The sequence below is a fragment of the Anarrhichthys ocellatus genome, unplaced genomic scaffold (assembly GCF_004355925.1).
Source record: "Anarrhichthys ocellatus isolate YVR2014 unplaced genomic scaffold, GSC_Weel_1.0 scaffold24, whole genome shotgun sequence".
NCBI lineage: Eukaryota > Metazoa > Chordata > Actinopteri > Perciformes > Anarhichadidae > Anarrhichthys > Anarrhichthys ocellatus.
This window is the reverse complement of record NW_022280054.1, coordinates 11,248,950-11,269,236: the sequence shown is the minus strand read 5'-3', so window position 1 is coordinate 11,269,236 and position 20,287 is coordinate 11,248,950. Positions and strand designations below refer to the sequence as shown.

General features: G+C 45.5%; 1 protein-coding gene across 2 annotated transcripts in view; it reads right to left on the bottom strand.

Moving 5' to 3' along the window:
* Positions 1-3,456: 3,456 nt before the first annotated feature.
* pxylp1 (2-phosphoxylose phosphatase 1) overlaps positions 3,457-20,287 on the bottom strand; it is a 17,942-nt gene continuing 1,111 nt past the window's right edge. The window contains exons 2-6 of one of the 2 annotated variants that reach the window (XM_031860917.1): positions 19,860-20,006; positions 13,450-13,638; positions 11,696-11,822; positions 5,483-5,622; positions 3,457-5,310 (exon numbers count right to left, since the gene is read on the bottom strand). In XM_031860917.1, coding sequence (XP_031716777.1) covers positions 4,286-5,310; positions 5,483-5,622; positions 11,696-11,822; positions 13,450-13,638; positions 19,860-19,941 — 1,563 coding nt within the window. In that variant the 5' untranslated portion in view covers positions 19,942-20,006 and the 3' untranslated portion in view covers positions 3,457-4,285. Of the gene's footprint in view, positions 5,311-5,482; positions 5,623-11,695; positions 11,823-13,449; positions 13,639-16,054; positions 16,844-19,859; positions 20,007-20,287 lie in introns of those variants that run through there. The other variant, XM_031860918.1, reaches the window with a different exon arrangement.

The window sequence follows — 20,287 nt, the reverse complement described above, 5'->3', positions numbered from 1 at the left end:
AGTTTATGGTGTCAATCTACGGTACAGCGTGATGATCATTTAGTAAATTATGGTCCACTTAGAGTCAAATAGACCATAAAGCAGGGGATGCTTTAGGGCGGGGCTACTGTGATCGACAGGTCGCTGTCGCTACCAGAGACGTATACACCGTCTACATCACTTCTTCGCCGTCCAAATATGGCCATTTCTGTTCACTGGTTGCAAAAAAAAGCCAAGATGGCGACAGCCGTGATTCAAGATGGCGGCGGCCAAAACGTCAAACTCAAGGCTTCAAAACAGCTGTTCACAAACCAATGGGGGACATCATGTTCACTAGGTCCACTTCTTATATACAGTCTGTGGCATGTCCATCCAGACAGGAAAAGTGCTCAGAGACTGTGTGCAGAAAGAAGTAAATGCACAAACTGCTTTTGTATTTTATTTTGTGTGTGTGTATGTGTGTGAGTCAGTGTGTGATGTGATGGAAGACCGGCTGAACGAGGCCTTGATAGAGGAACGAGACAGTAATAAGTAAACTCAATTAGCCCGGCTGTGTGCGTCTGTGTGGCGCGAAGCCTCTGGCCCGTCACTTACAGCACAGGGAGACTCATAAATCCTGATTATTTTAGCTAACGAGAACTCGCTCCCATCTCAATAAATCACAGGTAAGTGCATCCGCGAGGAGCATCAAACTGGCCCGAGCTGTACGCACACTCACATGGAGGCACGTGCGTGCATGGTAGCCGGGTTGTTTGCTTAAATAAGGAGCTTAATAAAGCCCAACGTCTGAGAAAACCACCGGTGGTGTGGTCTAGAGTAGTCTTATTGTAGATTATAAGAAGCTTCATATGAATAGTTTGACATGTTGTGAAATACGCTTCTACATTTTGTTACCAGGAGTTGAGAAAATCAGGACAATTTTCATGTCTTTACGCTAAATCAATACATTTTCACTCCAAACGTCAAATACCGGCACTGACCACACGTCGGTATTTGAAGTTGGGAGTGAGACCCGGTTGGCTCAATATGAAGCTACAGTTAGCATCCGGTTGGCTTAGCTTAAAGACTTGAAACAGTTAGCTTAACTCTGTCAAAAAGTAACCACCTACAAGCATTTCTAAACCTTAAAGTTAGCCTACAGCCTCCATTAATCAACATGTTATAACTTGTTTAATCTGTTTCAAAAACTGAAGTGTAAAAGTGACAACCTTGTGGTTTTAAGGGTTTTGTTTACTGGAATATTTCTTGGCTAACAGGTTAGCAATGCAACAACATTTAGCATGTTAGATGGTGAGCATTAGAGGAGCTGGAGAGAGGCCTTTGTTACCATTGGACAAAGCCAGACTAGCTGTTTCCACTCTCTCCGCTAAGCTAAACTAAGCTACGCAGCTCCTGGCTGTAGCTTCTTTTTTACCACACACAGTACATGAGAGTGGTGTCAATCTCCTCTAAATCTCAGCAAGAAAGTGCATTTCCCAAAATCTGGGAACAATATATTTAAACGGTCTTCATGCAGGTGGCGTCAGTATCAGAAAAAGGATCGCAAACAGTCTCACTTCAAATGAGATTCATGTAAGGGATCCCAATGCGGCGTGTAGTGTTTCCTAACCGGCCGTTTGGTGTATGGGAATATAATATCCGTGAGAGTGAAGCCAGTAAGATGTCACTCTGAAACGTAGCCGAACCAGCTCATTTCTTATGAATCATAGAGGAATGGAGCTACTGGAACACCAGCGTGGGAAGCTGGAGTCCTCTTAGCGGTGGCATTAGCTTGAACCCTGAGCTGCTCCCTCCGGTCAACACTTGGCTTCTTTCGCCCGCCAAGTCTGGTAGCTGCCGCTGTTCCTCCTCCGAAAAACCTCTTCACAACGTGAAATCTAATCTCTCGTCTTTACATCCTCAGACCGGTGGCTAAAACTGTGGTTTTGCAGAGAGAGAGAGCGAGAGCGAGAGAGCCCGGGGGCCTAATTCCTGGAGGTTAATGTCAAACCATAAACCATAACCGCAACCTCTCCCTGTCTTCCATCTTTGTTTCTTCTCAGCGCTTGACCACAAACGCATCCCTCCTACTGTCTGAGCTGTCAATCATCTCTCTTCCCATCATCTCTGCAAATAACTAACACACACACGCACACGCACGCATGCACGGAATTGAAGCTGTACAACCTGGGTGTGTTTGGAAATCTACACGCAGGATTTTGTAGCCAGACTGGGTCAAGTGGACATTGTTCTGGGGCCAGACAAACAGTGAAAGCACACACACACACACACACATAATACAGTCACCTTGAGCTGTCTTTACCCTTCTCACACACACACACACACACACACTGACAGACAGCAATGTATAAGCCAGAGGCGGCGTAACAACATCAAAGATTGAGAGAGTTGCGGCGGGAGGAAATTGCTGCTCCCCACCTCGGTGTGGCGGGATGACATCAGAGGCGTGGGTGGCAGAGGGGTGTCGGGGGGGCCTGCAGCACCAGGCGGTTTATTTTTTTTTTTTGTGGGACAAGAGACGGGAGGAATCGGGTCGGCCGGGGAGTGTTAGCTCCTATCATTAACAGCCCTGACGTCATGGCACTACATTGGGAAATGGCCCGGGAGACGGTCTGGATGTGACCGGGGAAAGTTTGGGAATAAATTTGCATAGATTTACGTGCTTCACCTCAACTTTGGGATTGAGATGTGAACTGAGGTTCGGAGTGTGACTCAGCAGCAGAAGGGAATGTGATTTTTAAATCCACTGGTCTTTTGGAGTTCAAATATTTTCACGCTTGACGCAATTTTAGTGTCAGTCCTGCGAAAGGTGCATTATACTTTTTGTATGAATTTAAGGAGTTTCATAATGCAGATTTTCGCACATTACAATCAAGAAATCTCACAACTTCCTGAAAAAAAAAAAAAAATCAGACTCGCCTAAGTAACAAAGTGGAAAGTCTTGACATCTGTAATGAAAGCACCAATTGTGTACCCTTTTATTCACTAGAGAATAGCCGTCTACTGCCAGGACAAATATAACATCCATATACTGCAAATGTAATTTACCCGACTCACTGTTGTTATTGCATTTCTCCAGTCAATACTCTCCTGATTCGGAGGATTCTGAGCTGAGGCACTTTTGAAAATGAGCCGTACAATTGATATCTTGTCAGCGTTGTATTATGATCCTAATGATGATGACACATGGACTTGTCTGGTGGAGGGGTGGGTGGGGGGGGGGGGGGGGGGGGAGAGCAGGCACTCAAGGTTTCTACATGTACAGAAATGGATCGACTGTGTGCCCCTGCAGTCCACTGTTGACAAAGTGGCTAAATGATGGGTTTGAATGAGGTATGTGGAGCTAAGACACCATCTAGTGGTAGATTTATATAAGACGCCAACTGAAAACTGTTCAGTCATTTATACGTACACGTATATGCATATATATGGATTATCAAGTCACATGCTTGATACCAAAATACCACCAGGAAACCATTTCTCAGCCACTGATATAAAAATGTCAGCTCAGAATAAACCTTTATTAAAACTACAAGCAAAAACAAAAAGTGGATTGGATCAGTTATACCACAAACTGTCATGAATACAGATGTTCTGTTGTTTTAAATCACCGCATGAAAAGAAAACACTTTCAAAGTCAATTTTACTAAAGCAAAGTAAAACAAACAAAAAAGACCCAAATTGATGTGTCAAAGTTAAAATAAGCCTTTTTAAAACAGACAGCCTACTGCAACGAGTAAAGATTAAAAACATTAACAAATGCAAAGTGACAATTGAGTCATATTGAGTGATGTGGCCAAAACGAGCCCAAAGTGTAATTTTCATCGAAAAGATTTATAAAAACACAAAATATTTCCCAGGAATGATGAATCCAGCATAGAATTTCCAGCTTCAATGTTCCCGTTTCCTGCAAGCATTTTAGGAATACTGGAACTTTACGATTCCACGGTGCTGTGGAATGTAATATGGAATAAAGTGGCTCAGTGCCAGACAACTTCCCTTGATTTACTCGTCTCTTTCTGTATACGCTTCAGAAAACACAAAGTATTACAAAAAACACACTTGTAGAAAGGTTAGAAAGTGATCTTATGAAGACATCATGTACAGTACTCTCTGTGTGTGTGTGTGTGTGTGTGTGTGTGCGCCACTCACTTTGTGCTCAGGAATGTAAAGGACTACATTTAAAAAGATTGTAGGACACTATGAGCGGCATTAAAATTGCAGCATCTTCCCAAAAAAAACAACCGAGAGAAGTAGAACCATCTGCCGACTCAGCATCGTTACTCAGTCACTCCGAGTCCATCTGTCAACCAGGGCGCCTGGAGCAGGCCTCCTGGTAGGACGTGGCGTTGACAACGCCGAACATGTCCCTCCTGACAAAAGACAGGAAGTTCTTCAGAGGGCAGAGCGGCTGTCTGGCGTGGCGGTCGTGGGAGCGACAGAAGCTGGTGTGGAATGTCACGTCCTCGCCGTTGTACAGCACCCTGACGAACAGCTCCCCGTCTTTGGCCTTCGACTTCTCGCCTCTGCCAGCTCTCTTCTTCGCTGGCCCCTGCGTGGCCGGGGGACTCTTCCACAGTTCAAAGACCACTCTCGCCGCGAAACGCGGGAAGCGCGGCTCCTCCAGTCCCAGGGCGCTCAGCAACGGGGCCATGGTGACATCGTGGGCCGAGGAGAGGGTGAAGACCTCCTCACCCCCTGCGCGGGGCTGCCGGCCAGCCCCGTTGTCCCTTGCGACGCGCTCCATCTTGGCGGCGGTCCGGTTGAGGTACGGGTACATGGCCAGGACTGCGTATTTGTGGTACAGCCCCGCTCTTCTCCGATCCGCCTCGTCGTCCAGCTGCTGTCGGCGGATCACGGCAAACTGTGCCATCGTCAGACACCCGCCGGCACCGGCGCCCGCGGGGACGCACGGGAAAGAAATGCCGTGGCACAGGTGGCACAGCAGGGAGTCTATGGGGTTCGCCGCCCGGAGCTGGCGGGTGAGCAGACCCAAAGTCCGTGCCATGTCGGCGTAGGTCCTCTCGAGCTCCGTGTCGCTCACCCGGAGCCGGTACTGCCGCCTCTGCTCCTCCTCCAGGTGCCGGTTCCTGGCGGGGCAGTCGCAGGCTGAGCCGCAGAACAGCGTGCTCCACTGGTGCCGCGCCGTCACTCTCGTCCAGTCGAAGTCCGGGAGGAAGCCGTAGAGGAAGGCCAGGCCGCTCTGGAGGGTGCGGCTCTTGCCCGTGGTCTCGACCCACACCTGGCGGGGCGACCAGTCGGAGGGGAGGAGGTTGTGGCGCTTGTAGGCCTGGTGGAGGAGCTGCCCGTTGCGCAGGTGCTGCACCACACCTGGAAAAGAATGGCAGCAATGGATTGGTTGACACTTGTACATGATGAATGCTCGTTAGCTAAAATCATTTGTAGAACTCGTCAACAGTACACTGGTTGGCAAGAAATCTGCAAACTCTAAAGCAACATTTGTGCACGAACGTTTGACGGTGAAAAGTAAAAACCTGCCTACCCGTCTGCGTGAGCTCTCCCGTCTCACAGGCACTGTGGTTGGGCAGACGCGGGACGGAGCCCAGCGTAGACTCCCAGTGGCCGCGGCCCCCCTGGCCCATGTGGCGGATGAAGGCGTTCAGCAGCGGGTGGGAGGGCTTCCTGTGGGTGGCGAGGGAGGACAAACGGTAAAGAGACGGACCTGATCCTGATGCAGTATATTCAGGTACAAAATGTCTGTACTCGTGGCTAAAAGGCTGCTCAATTCTGCTGTGGTCGTTGGTTGTCATAAGACACGGTTCATAGCCGTGGTATAAGCAGAATGACCCACTTGAACCCATACAGTTATGGAAAATAATGCAACACGGGTTTAACTTTTTTCGCTCATTTTTCATCCTCTGTTTAAGAATTATTAATCTTTAGAGAAATAGTAAAAATGTAAATAACTTATTGGCAGAGAGACACTATTGCTTAGCGGTTGTTTCAGAACAATGGACTGCGTTCCTGTTTTGCATGTAGTGTGTGTGTGTGTGTAGGTGTGTGTGTGTGTAGGTGTGTGTGATGCAGGTGTGTAGGTGTGTGTGTGTGTGTAGGTGTGTGTGTGTGCGTGTAGGTGCGTCGCTGTCCAAACTACTGAAACAAAACTACAGACACGGTTTGTTAGCCTGCTCACTTTTCCTGGTTGTAAAAAGACAGAGAGGCGAGCGGCAAACAAAAAATAAATAAATAAATAAATAAATGTCGGTGCCTCCCTCTGCTGCTTTTAGAGAATCGCTCTGGATTTCGAAGTACATTTAGTGCTCAGATAGCGCTGTGTTCTTATGCGAGTGCTCTGATTAATCTTTGATTTTGAAACAGTAGTCTTGTTGTTATTGTATCAACATGCTGCTCCGATGGTCCCACTAATTAGAATAGTGCAACTTAGTCAACATGCTGATTTATTGACATACACTAAGGAGAATGATTGAAAGACAGTTTTATCAAGAGTATTATTTACGGGCTGATATCTATAATAAAATAGGTTACACATGATTTATTGGGAGAAACGGATCAATTATATGTAAAAATCAGACATTCAGCGCCCCCCATAGAGCCAAGATGGGATGATCCTTTGTTTCATAACCACACTGTTCCCCCACTGAGACGGTTGGACTGTGAGATCGGCGGTGGATTATTCGGGGTCACTACAGCAGAAGTTACAGTCACACGGCCTAGCAGCTTCCTGTTCAAACCACAGCGTTTACCATTGGCCTCTGACTGACAGAGCAGCCGTCTCCTCGTCCCTGTGGATTTACAGCGTCTTGGAAACACAATATTTTGAAAGGAACATGCCGGACGGAATGAGGCGCAAATACATTTTAGAAAATAATCTTGGTTTTAAATGCTGTCATGATCCAGAAAAGAAAGAAAACAACAAATGTGATTTTGCTTAAACAGAGCCTTCACATTCAAGTCACCTTCAGTTCTTTCCTCATGTTAAGAAATATTTTGACACGTCACAGTGGGAACAGTTTATGTGGGGAATGAAATCAACATGCAACTTGTTGCTTTTGTCTTTGACATGACAGAATACTGCATTTTCTCAGCAGTACAATAAAATACAACTTCATTGATACATTTTTTTTCTGCACTGTATATTCTATTCTTCCCAATTTAATATAACTGAATATCTTTAAGTTTTGGTTCATCAAATTGCTTGTTTTCTCACTACTCAGTTTAACAATCAAGAGAACCTCCTCTCATCCTCCACCAGGTGTCTCTCTCTAACACCACACTGCTGGACTACAGCACACTTCAATATGTGTGGGAGGGAATATGGTGAGATGGAGATGTAAAGCGATGAAAGAATGAGTTGATTGGGACAAACACTCACATAAATACATATATACGCCAGTCCACACACACACACACACACACACACACACACACACACAGACAGGGATGAGGGCAGCGAGAGGAGCAGTCAGTGATCTGATAGATTAGAGATGATTGAAGATTACAGTTTAATATTCAAAAAAGAAATCGGTGGGAGCTGTGGCTCAGCTCGCTCGGATTAAAGACACACACACACACACACACACACACACACACACACACACACACACACACACACACACACACACACACACAGTTTCCATAGTGATCGTGGACTGGTTCGGGAACACGGGGTTAAAAAGAGCGTCGGTCATTACCCTTAAATCCCACTTGTGATTGTTGTAACTGACTGAACACAGTAAACATCATCTGCGTCACAATAAAGAAGCGTCAAAGCTCTGGTGTCAGATCCCTACTGAACAACACCAGCCCACATGCTTCTGTTTTCTGGGGGCATTGTTTCCGTTTGTTGTCACGTGCCGTCGGCAGCCTTTGTCCCCGAATCGCCTCCCTCTGCACTTTGATATTCACTTACTCTGTAATGTGCACCACACCAGTGAGATACGGTGCCCACCGGCGCTGCATTCTGCTCCGTCATCAGCAGATCAGAGCGCTGAGGGGTTTGGGCCAATCCAGATTTAATTGGCTACAGCGGGAGACCGGACGTCAGCGGACGGCCACACTGGTGACGGACAAAGAGCCAGCCAGCCCGTCTATTAGGATGATTGTTGCTAACCGAAGATTAAGGAGCCCAATTATATTAAACGGGGATTATTATCACTGGATACGACCGGGGGAAGGCGGAGATTAGTGCGGAGGGAGGAAGAGATGAGGGGAAAAATATAGGCAGTGTAAATGAGTGGGGAGGAACAAACGGAGAGGAAATGAGATGATGTGGTCTAAACTCTGGGGGAGAAGGAACAAAAAAAACCTTGACTGAGACTGTACTGGTGGGAGAGGGAGAGAGAGAGCGAGAGAGACAGAGAGACATGTTCCCTGCTAAAGAGAGCTCAGTTAACCGCAGACGGAGACAGTGGGTCGGCAAGCTGGTGCCAGCACGCACACACACACACACACACACACACACACATCCCTGTAATTACACCCTGGTCTAAATAAAATCAGAGCCAACCTACATTATTACGAGAACACGCTGAAATATTTAATACACTTACTATTCAGTCTCCCTGCAAAACAAACAGATTCAAACTAATAATCCAAACACAGTTTGCAGCTGAGCTCACTCAGCCTCAGACTGGTCTGATCTAAGGCTTGATTCTACTTAGAACTAAAACCGGGTTTAAAAGCGGAGAGTCTCCAGCTCACGGCTGTGTGAGGCTGTACTGGAGCACGACGGTGCTTCGAGCTAAATGCTAACCTCAGCATGCCTCACAGGAAGGTTGTTTCCATCCACTAGCTTTTATGTGCATTTTTTTATTTGCACATAAAAAATACATTAAAAAAACCTGAGTGGAAGCGCCGAAAGTGAGTGCAGGAACCTCAAGATATTGCAGAAAGCGTTACGCTTAGCTGAAGTGGGAAAAGTTGATGGACAAAAATGCAAACTAGCCGACTAGTCTAAAAGTAAGAAAACACCCAGAAAACAGTCCCGGTGGTCTTAGAAGAGTTGTGTTGCATCCAGGCTGCAACCTCCGGTTCAGCCGAGTGAAGTCAATGTGGAAGTGTCTTAAACCTGCATTCTCTTTAGTGTCCACCAGGGGGCGACTCCTCTGGTTGTATAGAAGTCTATGAGAAAATGACTACTTCTCTCTTGATTTATTACCTCAGTAAACATTGTAAACATGAGTTTATGGTCTTAATCCCTAGTTTCAAGTCTTCTTCAATACAGCATGATGTTCATTTAGTAAATGATGGTCCATTTAGAGTCAAACAGACCATAAAGCAGGGGATGCTTTAGGGCGGGGCTACACAGTGATTGACAGGTCGCAGAGCCGTATACGGCGTCTCTACGTCACTCCGCCACATTCCAAATATGGTCACTTCTGTTCATTAAGCGGCAGCCCTCCAGAGCAACAGCTGAGATAGGATGTCAATATGTAATATAAATCAGTGCTTTGCTCGTACATCTAGTCAAGAGTCCGTTCAATTTCTGTTCATTTCTGTACGGCCACCGACCTCCATCATAAGAGGCTTGTGTGCTGGATGACCTACTTTCAGCTGGAGTTCAAAGATCAAAGGGTATCTGACGATATCCAACAGTGAGATGTACGCAGCTCATCATCTGCGTCCTACTGTACCGGCCTGAAATGTCACCGTGCCAGCTCTAAAGATTACAGCTCCGTCCAGATGTGCAAAGCCGATGTAGCTGCAGGGAAAAGCTTTGTGCTAAATGAAGTCATTGGCTAAATCTCAACTAAGCTACCCCCCCCCCCCCCCCAAAAAAAAAAAAAAGAGGATTGGAATTGACCATATGGTCTAAATAAATCATCTGAGAGGATGTGTGTGCACGCATCAAAACCCATCTGACTGAACTACAAATATTCCGGATTCAAAAATAGCAGTTTGTTATCATAGCAGGTGTGTATCCACACGAGGAGCTTTGCATACATTTCAGGTAATGACTGTGTCATCCGGCCCTCTTGAAAAGAGCAGCGGAGCCAGACTGCCAACAGTAAAGGAGAGAAAGGGAGGAACGATGAGACAGAAGAGAGAATGACAGCATAATGAATTATAGAAGATAGCAATTTAAAATTTGAGCTCGTGTGTATTTTCCATCTCGTTCTGCCACACCAGACCAGAGCAGAGCTCGGCGAGCACGTTGCTCAAATCGAGCGAGATAAAGCCGTCAACAATGTTCTTGTGACTGTGTTTGCATTAACGCGCGTGTATCCATCTGCACCGCGGCAGAACAGACGTACTAAACCGAAGCCCACCCGCCATCGCTGACTCGTGCGATAACACTGGGAGGTTGAATTGTTGATCTGAATGCCGACACAGATCCTGATATTTACAATGTAAAACAAATCAATTATCATTTCCTGTAAATGTGGAGATCGTTCTAGAGCTACCTTCTATTTAACACACCGAGCTCGCTTTCTGACAGTTTGCTGTTGGAGGACATGAGAAGCTCTTGTGGTAGTAATTGGTGTCTCGCTCTCTCCCACTTGTTCGGCTTCACAAAGAGGAAGCCGTCTTAAATCCCGGTGGTACTCTGTGCCCTTAACTCTGACCCGGATTAACTGAAACCGTGGGAACAAACCCTTTTAACGTCAGACTCTAGAAACAAATGACAAGAGGAGGAATGCTCCTCATTAAGCTTCAGATTCTCTCACTTCATTTGTTTACTTACTTAATTTTAGCTTTAACTAAATAAATCACAAAATTAAAAGCATAACTGGGCAGAACACCATGAACACCTTGATATATAAGGCAATTAAATGTAAAAATACCACAAGTTGTTGTTTCATTATGTTGTTTGTTTGCCGTTTGTTGTACTTTTGCAGCAAATGTTTTTATTCGATTTTCAAGGATGTCGTTTATCATCTCGCACCCTACAGACCCTGTGGACGACACATTCAAATTAGCTTCAAGGCTAACCGTGGGCCTGGGAAATAAACTAAGAAATTAAATTAAATGATGGCATCGACATGGTATCATACAGCAATTGAACACTACAACCTTCACAATAGTGTATTTTTTTTGCAGGGTGATTTAAGTTGGTTTGCATTATACTTAACAGGAATTGATGAACTTGCAGTGTTGCAATCATAGACTGTCTATAAGAAGTGGACGTAGTCATCGTGACGTCACCCATTGCTTTGTGGTCGTGCGCCATCTTGGCTTTTTTGCAACCGATGAATGGAAATGACCATATTTGGAATGCGGGGGAGTGACGTAGAGACGCTGTGTCTCTGGTAACGCCAACGACCTGTCAATCACAGTAAGCCCCGCCCTAAAGCATCCCCTGCTTTATGGTCTGTTTGACTCTAAATGGACCATAACTTACTAAATGAACATCATGCTGTATTGAAGAAGACTTGAAACTAGAGATTGAGACCATAAACTCATGTTTACAATGTTTACTGAGGTAATAAATCAACAGAGAAGTAGAGTCATTTTCTCATAGACTTCTATACAACCAGAGGAGTCGCCCCCTGCTGGACAGTAGAGAGAATGCAGCTTTAAGACACTTCAGCATCGACTTCACTTGTCAGAACCGGAGGTTGCCGCCTGCTTGCAGTGCATATCTTGTATATGTTTTGTCTCTGTTGCACACGTTGTCTGTACCACTGAACGTTTCTCAACTCCTTTTTTCATTTGTTTTTGGAATAATGTCATTGTACCAACACCTCTCTAAGATTTAGAGGCGTTATAATGTTTGTAGGGAACGTGCGTGTACCTGTTGGCGGACAGGGTGCAGTCGATGGCGGGGCGTTTGGTCTTGGGGATGTAGTAGAGGGGGTAGCGGTCACCGTGGCGAATCATCACCTGGACAGACAGCAGCTTGTAGTCAGCAGGACTGTGACCTGTCAGAGGAGACTCTCATCAGCTTTCTTCATTGTTTTCAATGCAACAAGTAGTGTAAATAGCAACATAAATAGTTTTTCTACGACTTATAAAATGCTGTTTCACTTTTCTTATGAATCAATAAATAGTAAGACGTGTGTGAGAAAGACAAGAAATGATGCAACTGCAACCTTAAGAGATGTTACAGATAAATACCTTACAGAGAAAGGTCAAAATCACTGATTCGTGCATATAAAGCCGAGTGATTAAAGTTGCTTAATCAATAATTTGATATCACAAATGGCTCAAATGACTTGAGTGTAATGTGAAAGGTATCGCTCATGATGACGAACTTAACAGACAGTCTGTACTTTCAGTTCTACAGAGCTTCTTCAATGTATTTCAGCTTATTGTTTGGGTTTTATGATTCGTAACTTCACTGTTTTGGTTGTTATCACTCTCATCAGTGTCGTTTTGAGACTCAGCAGGCAGATATTTTCCGTGCTGAAGCTCTGATAAACCCATCGTACACCACCTGCCGAGCCCCAAACTGCAGACAGACGGACAAAGTTAGCGACTACCCAGTAACATGGCAGCGCATTTAGCAGCTTAAGAGCCAAATACATTTCTCAGGAGATGGTGGAGACCAAAACGGAGGTAAAAAGGCGAGTGAACATTGGACTTAGGACTTCAGCACCACCCCTCAAAATGAATGCTAATGTTTGCCAACAGGTTAGCTGTAAACACCTGTTAGATCGTAGCATGCCAGAGTTGTCGACAGCTTGTTTCCGCGACCCCAAAATATGACCACGGCCTAATTCTACGAGTAACTATAAATCTAGTAACTGAATCTTTCAAGTTTAGGTTAAAGTGCTCAACTTGGGAGCTCCACCAAAGAGCAAATGTTGATTTAACAAATCAAACAAATGCACAGCAGCAGCACGATCAACAAATGAGTTTGCTGAGTTCAAAAGAATGGACTGTGGACTGAGAGAGTGTTTAACAGTAATTTAAGAAGATAAGAGGAACCAGGACACTTTGAAAATGATCGTGCCGCGGAGAAAATAACACCACCTGAACAAGAAACGTTATTCCCGATTGATTTTCAATAACTTCTAATCTAAAAGATGGATTTTACTTCTTCGGAGACAAAAACTGCCATCCGGAGACAGAGAGTCAGATTCAATTAGCGTCGGCCGGTACAACTTGTCTTAGGTGGTGACGGATGTTTGTATGATCGGCCTGAGGCGATGCTGACTTTTCAATTCGTGGGGGAAAAAAACAGTAACTGTGCTGATGTGCTGAAGACAGGAAGCACTGCAGCATTATGGATGACGCAATCTAGTGGAAATGACTTTCGCACAATTAACACAACCCTCGAGTCCTGACACACTAAATCTGACATTATGACTATATTAAGTATTTATGAGCTGTCAGTCATTCTGGGTGATTCTAGCAGTGGGGGAAATTGATCGAACTTTTTTGTCTCTGAAACAGTGATGCTGTGACGCCAAATTCGAAAGAATGAACGAAGTTTATTGCCTATGATCAGTTACGATTTAGGTCTTCCAGAAACACAAACCATACATGACAGTCATCCACAGACTTGGATTAAAAAGACTGTATTTGTCAGTGTTGAGGTCTCACCCTCCCAGGCCTGTTCGGTGCGGTTGGGAGTGTTGCAATAGCTGTAAGCCTCGGATATGGGGTTGGGCTCCTCGGTGTGAGGCATCGGGAACACTCTCTTTCGGCTCTTCCCCAGAGCCATCCCAACACCTCCATCTGCCACCTGGAAGGGCCGCTCCTCCAGTATGGGAGCGATGGGGATCAGGTTCACTGCAGGGAAAAGAGAATACAAAGAAAGTGGGAAAAAAAAGGGGATGAAGAGTGGAGGTCAAATAAAAGAGGACAGAGGAAAACAAGACTCGCGCCAGCCTCAGCAGCTGCATCATTCCAATATCATGACATCATGCAAAGATCAATGCGTTTGTGTCCAAACCACAGTGCTGAGGACCAATCAGAGTCCTGTGAGGAGCTACAGGCGGGGCTTAGGTGTGTGACACTCGACACAGAGAGGCAACGGTTTGTTCTAAACAACAATGGCGGCTCCTGTAGAGGTTAGCGTAGATGCTGCAGTAGCATCAGTTGTATCAGAACTGGAGAGTATTTCTTCACCGACAGAAGAGCAAAGAACACTGAAGGCTTTTCCTGTTGGAAAAGACGTTTTTCACTCTTCTCCCGACTGGCTTCGGTAAGAGTCTGATTGACAGATTGACACTAGATAAACAGTCAGGTGATCACCATTAGGGTACATCGTCTGGGGACAATGAATGCCTGAACAAAACATCAATCCATCCCATAGATGTTGAGATACTCGAGTGAACACTTTGAACTGATGATGGCACCAGATGAAAAGGCAAGGAATCACCAAAGGCATCTGGATTCATCCTCTGGAGACCATGCCAAATGTCACGGCAATCCAACTTAATGATGGCGCTAAAGGAAAAGTCAGAGATTCAATTATTTGGGAACCATGAAGAAACAAAGTTTCATGGCAATTCATCCCATAGATTTTTTGAGATTTTTCAGTTTGAAACAAAGCGGTGAACCGACTGACGGACCAACATTTCCATCATCGAGCCATGTTGTTAACCGACAATGTAAAAGATCTAAAACCTGCTAAATGTAGAGATTCAAGAGGGATTTACAGGCAACAACTTCTTAACGGGACCAAGAAAAGTAAAAAGGCCGACTGACAACGCACTGAAAGAGTGCCTAAAATTAAGAAAACCAATTCAACTGTAGCTCATCTCCATGTCAACAGTTCTGTACCCCAAAACCCCTCACTGCTTCCAGTACGTTGCCTGGACACCAATGACCTGTGACCCCCGGCAGAAATGCTCCAATAAGAGCAGAGATGTTGTGGGAACGGGAAGGCCGATTCACAAAGATCCAACTCCCAAGAAGAAACGAGTTGAACCCGTACGGCCCTTTGGCAGGCGCCTGCATCCCATCATCCAGCACAAAGAGCTCATGGTTTATAGTCGCCATAACTACCCTCAGATTTAACTCATCTACACAAGTGTAGGTAAATAGTTCCGCACCATCTCTCTCTCTCCTGCTCGCATTCACACGGCCATAGTTTTACGTTTCCTCTTCTCTGCAGCTGAGCTGATAAAGTCATTTTGTGCAAATATCAACCCTCTCATGTTTGCTCTATAAACGAGCTCCTAATTTAAGTTTTTGAGATGGTGCCCAACGAAGTGTGACAAGAACCCAGTAGGTATGAGGCCGACTCAACAGTTATTACCACGTTTGCTCTGACAAAGCAAGCGACCTGAAGGCATCACCTTAGGCTCTGGGGAAGTAGTACAACTATTCTTCACAGTTTTCTGACATTTTAAAGTCAAAATAATGAATTGTAACTAATAATCCACAGATGACGTGTCACAATGACAAGTCAATTAATCAATTAGTCAATCAACAATACTTATTCAAGCAAACAGTCTAAACTTTTGGTTGTTCCAGCTTTTCTTTGTCTTCTATTTTAGCAAATTGAATATCTTTGGGTTGGAAACTATTTTAATCCGTCAAAGATCACCGCTATGTTTTTACTATTTTATGATCTTCTGTATACAAAACGATTACCAAATAATCAAAGAAATTATCAACAGATTAATCAATGCTCAAAGTAATATTCTTTGGCAGCCCGAAAACTGTGATTGAGTCACATAAATCAGCCAACATGGAGCACCAGGAACTATCATAACAAACCTCAACAACATGCAGTGTTCTGCAAAAATGGAACGTATTGCTTGTGGACTTTTTGAAAGCAAAGCAGCCGTCTGACTATCTGCCCGGCACCATCTTTCTACAGGATGCAGACTTTTACAAATCTCACTCATCTCTCTTCAACAGCGAGGCTTCATCGTATCGCCTCATCTGAACACAAGCAGTTGAAAAGGCTACGCAAAAAGGTACTAAACAGTTTTATTCTTATTATCTTGTAAGACAAGTTGATAAATACTGGACAACGGATCTTCATAAAACGTCTCAGAATAGTTCAAGGGATTGAGGAGGATAAACGTCTCAATCGACGCCGGGCACAAAAGCCTTTTCTCAAGTCAGAACTAAAGTTAAATAAGTGGTGAAATCCACGTGAGGATCTTCTCTACCTCTCGTTGGTGAGTGGCAACGTCTTCATCAAAACATTGTAGATCTTCTATAAAAAGCTTTTTCTGCATGAACTCACCGCTGACGAGGAAGAGGAGAAGGTGTGCGGCGACGGCGGAGACCATTTTAGACGACTGCTCGGTCCGGCCACGCAACACTGGAGCTCATTCATACCACAACCTGTCCCCCTCTTACACTTTGTGCCTCATACACGGACACCGCCCACTGCGAGCTACCCATCCACACACACACACACACACACACACACACACGCTAGCCAAACTTTTTGGAGGCCAGCTCAGCCACAGTCACCTACACAATGGGGCTTTTGTAACCCGCTGCCCAACACAACCAAGTGCATACACGGCAACGGCGCAGTGAGCTCACTGTAGCGCGCACACACAACTTTAAATGTTTCCAACTTTCCGTCCACCTACATTTAGATCTCACGAACACAAAAGGAGGCGGCCTGAGACGGCTTTACAACAAAGTTGACACTTATAAATGTTACATTTCTCTTGAATTTGAATGGTTTAACACTCCGCTTATATACACACACACACACACACACACACACACAGCTAAACATAGCACATGCACCCTGTTCAATCTCGGAGCCCATTGTTACACACACACACACACACACACACACACCCTGTTCAATCTCGGAGCCCATTGTTACACACACACACACACACACACACACACCTGCACAGCTTCATTTCTACCTGAAGTAAAAAGGCTGCTCACCGTCGCAAAAATGCGAACACACACACACCCACCCGTGAACAGGTACTCTGAGAATGTGGTTTGGCCTGAAATTAAAGACTCCACTTACCTGACTGGGCTGGGCCGGCAGCACTGTGGTTACCAAAACCTAGTGGAGCAGCTGGAACAAATATTGACACAGGCTAGGCACTGTGTGTGTGTGTGTGTGTGTGTGTGTGTGTGTGTGTGTGTGTGTGTGTGTGTGTGTGTGTGTGTGTGTGTGTGTGAGAGAGAGAGAATGGAAACCTGCAGTGGTCCATCATAAATCGACCTTTAAGGTCTCAAATGACAGATTGTTCACGTCACTATTTCTGCCAAGATAAGAATCTCACTTTATATCTCTTTCTCACACGGAACTAATGAAAACTATTTACGACTGGAGGAGGCAGAGCTATGCAGCCCGATAAACAATCCGCAGGGACACAAACCGTATCCGAGCACAGATTAACATTCGGCTCGGCACATTTAATTAAGCACGAGTGCTTGGCAATGGAGCAACAGCTAGGGATGAACTGATAAGACCCCTGGCTGCCCCCGTGCTGATCCGCACCCTTTAATACGGAGTCTCTTCTGCTCGCAGCGAGTGCGATCTGAAGTTACATTTTATTTAAAGTGGCTCAGTGGTTAGCAGCATCACCTCACAGCAGAGTCTAACGCCATGCTGGCAGCTCTGTGAAGCTGTACTTACTGCTCACATCAGCATACCAACATGCTAACATAATGCTAGCATGCTCATTTTGAGCCGTTACGTTTACCATGTTTATGATTAAAGTACAGCCGAGGCTCGTGGTAGAGTCCTGAGCTTTGCAGGTATTTGGACAAATTAAAATGTTGACCTAATGATGGCGCTAAATCGTCTTCGAAAAATGTGGCTGACTGAGCGTCCATGTCAAACCCCTCAGCTCCATTCCCCAGTCAGAAAACAGTTAAGTTACATTTTACTGGTAAAATACAGCAAACACTGTAACAAGCCAACGTTTCAGGCTTAAAAATAAGTCATTATTTTACTGACCTGCTTTAGACTGATCTAAGAGCAAAATGAACGCAGGCCTTTTCTGAACACATATCCAGATGTCAGCGCCGCCGTCTCTTCTCTGAGAGCCCGGTCTCCTCTGGCAGCAGTGGGGCAATTAAACAGTGGCTGCAGACACTGGAGAAAGTAAGAATGGGAGGAATGTGGAGGAAGGAATCTGCAAAGTGCTTGGAGCTCTGCCTATTTGACACTTAACAACGCTTGTTGGTGGATTACCGTTTTGGGAAAAAAAGCTACAAAAGCTGGTGCTGAGACATTTCCACCGCTATCAAACTGTCCGGACATTTATTTGGACTATTTACGGTCTTTAAGTGTAAACTTGTGTCTCTCGTCTCCCTCAAACAAGCATTGATTCTATTCCAGCTCATTTTCCCCTGTGGTTAAACCGCGCTCATCGCTCACAGGCAACCTACCTTTCTCTCTTTCCTTTTATATCCTCCCATGACGTCCCCCCTCCTCACTGTGAACCTACCAGCACTCCTGGAGCACTTAACTCCCATCAAGCTCTGCTTCGCCTCTCCCCTCGCTGCTGCTAACATCTCAAAATAGTTCCCCCCTTTTCTCTGCCTTACAGCAGTTGCCCTCGCTGTCGTCACTTCCCCTTCTGGGAGTCCCCAGTGTGTCAATCAGCGCGCCCATCGCGGCCCTTTGGGTGCCACGTTAGCAGTCATTCCCGGTTTTAATTTGAGGTAGCCTGGAGCCAGAGAGGGGCATTTACTCCTCCATCGATCGTCGGCCCGTCACTCAGTCTCTCACGGTAATGGTCGACAAGCGGGCCGAGACAGACGACGTTGCAGAGATACAAACTACGGACTGAAATGCAGGCAGAAGAGGATGATTTACAAAACAATAATGAACATGAAACGTGGAACAAAAGCAGACGCTGACCATGTATTAAACATGAGGAGAAACTCCAACACGCTTTCTCGTGGGTAAAGGCTCAAATGCTTCTCTACAGCGTATGCGATGAATAAATGATGACAGCAGCTTTTCTCCAGCCGTACTACGGGTGAAAAAATAAACTTATTTTTAAAAATAAATGAAGAAAAAAAAAACAGGAGGACGGAGTTTTACAAGAGGAGGAGATTACAGGACGGGAGATGAGTTGGGTTTGATAGCGAGGCATTAATAATAACTGAAACAGCCTCCTCCTCCGCTCAGGCGGTCAAGCACACATTATTATATCTAGCGGAGCAGGAAGGAGGCTTGGGAGGCAACTGTGTATTTGGGATCGCAAAGTGCAAACGCCAGACAAGTATGAGTAAGACCTTAGTTGCTCTTGCCATCTTTTTTTTTTTTTTGTTACACCTCTGATCTTGCGTGACATTTAAAGTAACAGAAGTGGCGAGACTCTGGCAAACATGCAGAAAAAAATACTGTCGCATTCACCCATAATCCTGTGTGTGTGTGTGGGGGAGAGAGCGTGATTTATGAGTCTAATCTTACATGCTTGTCCAGGCACAAGCTTACCAGCACCACAAACACTTCCACCGCACTGAGGGTTTTTTTTAGTTTTTCTTAGGAATCCAACACTAAGTAGCTTAATCCTACACATTTCCATTTGGACGTCACGCCCCACCTGCTTCATCACCCGCTGTTTTTCTAATCTCGCCTGCGAGGCTTGCAAATCACTTCCACTGCAGGAGAGGCCGTCTCTCCACTCGCTGAGCGCTGGTTTCCTTGCATTGACTGCGGCTGGCGAGGAAAACGCCGTCTAGACAATACCTACAGGAGAGGCTGAACAATGACCTTATGGGGGGACAGACACGCAGCGGCTTTCCACAGCAGATCTGATCTCCCGAGGGTTTCAGAGCATCCAGAGTCCCGCTGCTGCTGCTGGATATTTATAGGAAGCCTGTAGAGGATTGAGCTTTGTTTTGGTATGAATGGGCTCTCTTGAGCGGGAAGGCGATGAAAGGCTATGCATGCATGAACACAAACAAGCATTGCAGACAGAAGACCTGGGCAACTTTTCAAACGGAATATTTTGTTCCACATTAAAATCTGAGCACTGGGCCGGGGCTTCGGAGAGAGAGAATGAATATGTAAAGGAGTCTGAGCTGAGCACAAACAGAGCACTTACAGAACTGGAGGCTCAGGCTGATGATGGCCAGCGCCGCCCCGCCCACCACCACCAGGAGGAAGAAGCGGTTACGAGCCAGCATCTTATGGTGCGATTGGTCCTCGTCCCTGTCAGTCAGCCATCCAGATCACGGCCCATCCCTGCAGTCTGGACACAAAACACGAGTGAGCTTACACAGCAGTCCAAAGTCAAAATAAGTGTAAGCTACTGCACAGTAGAACCCTATGTTCTCCGGGTTCTATGGGTTCTCAATGTAAAAGATTGGTAAGGGTTAGCTTCACAGTTCAAGTTGCACAAGAAGGAAGGGAGATGAACGTTTCAAATGCCCTTTGAATTGTAAAAAATCTATTCAGCGACTGAAGATATCAATGGAAAAGTTTGGAAAAATGAGTGCAATGACTGAGTTATGAGAGAGAAAGGAGTGCAAT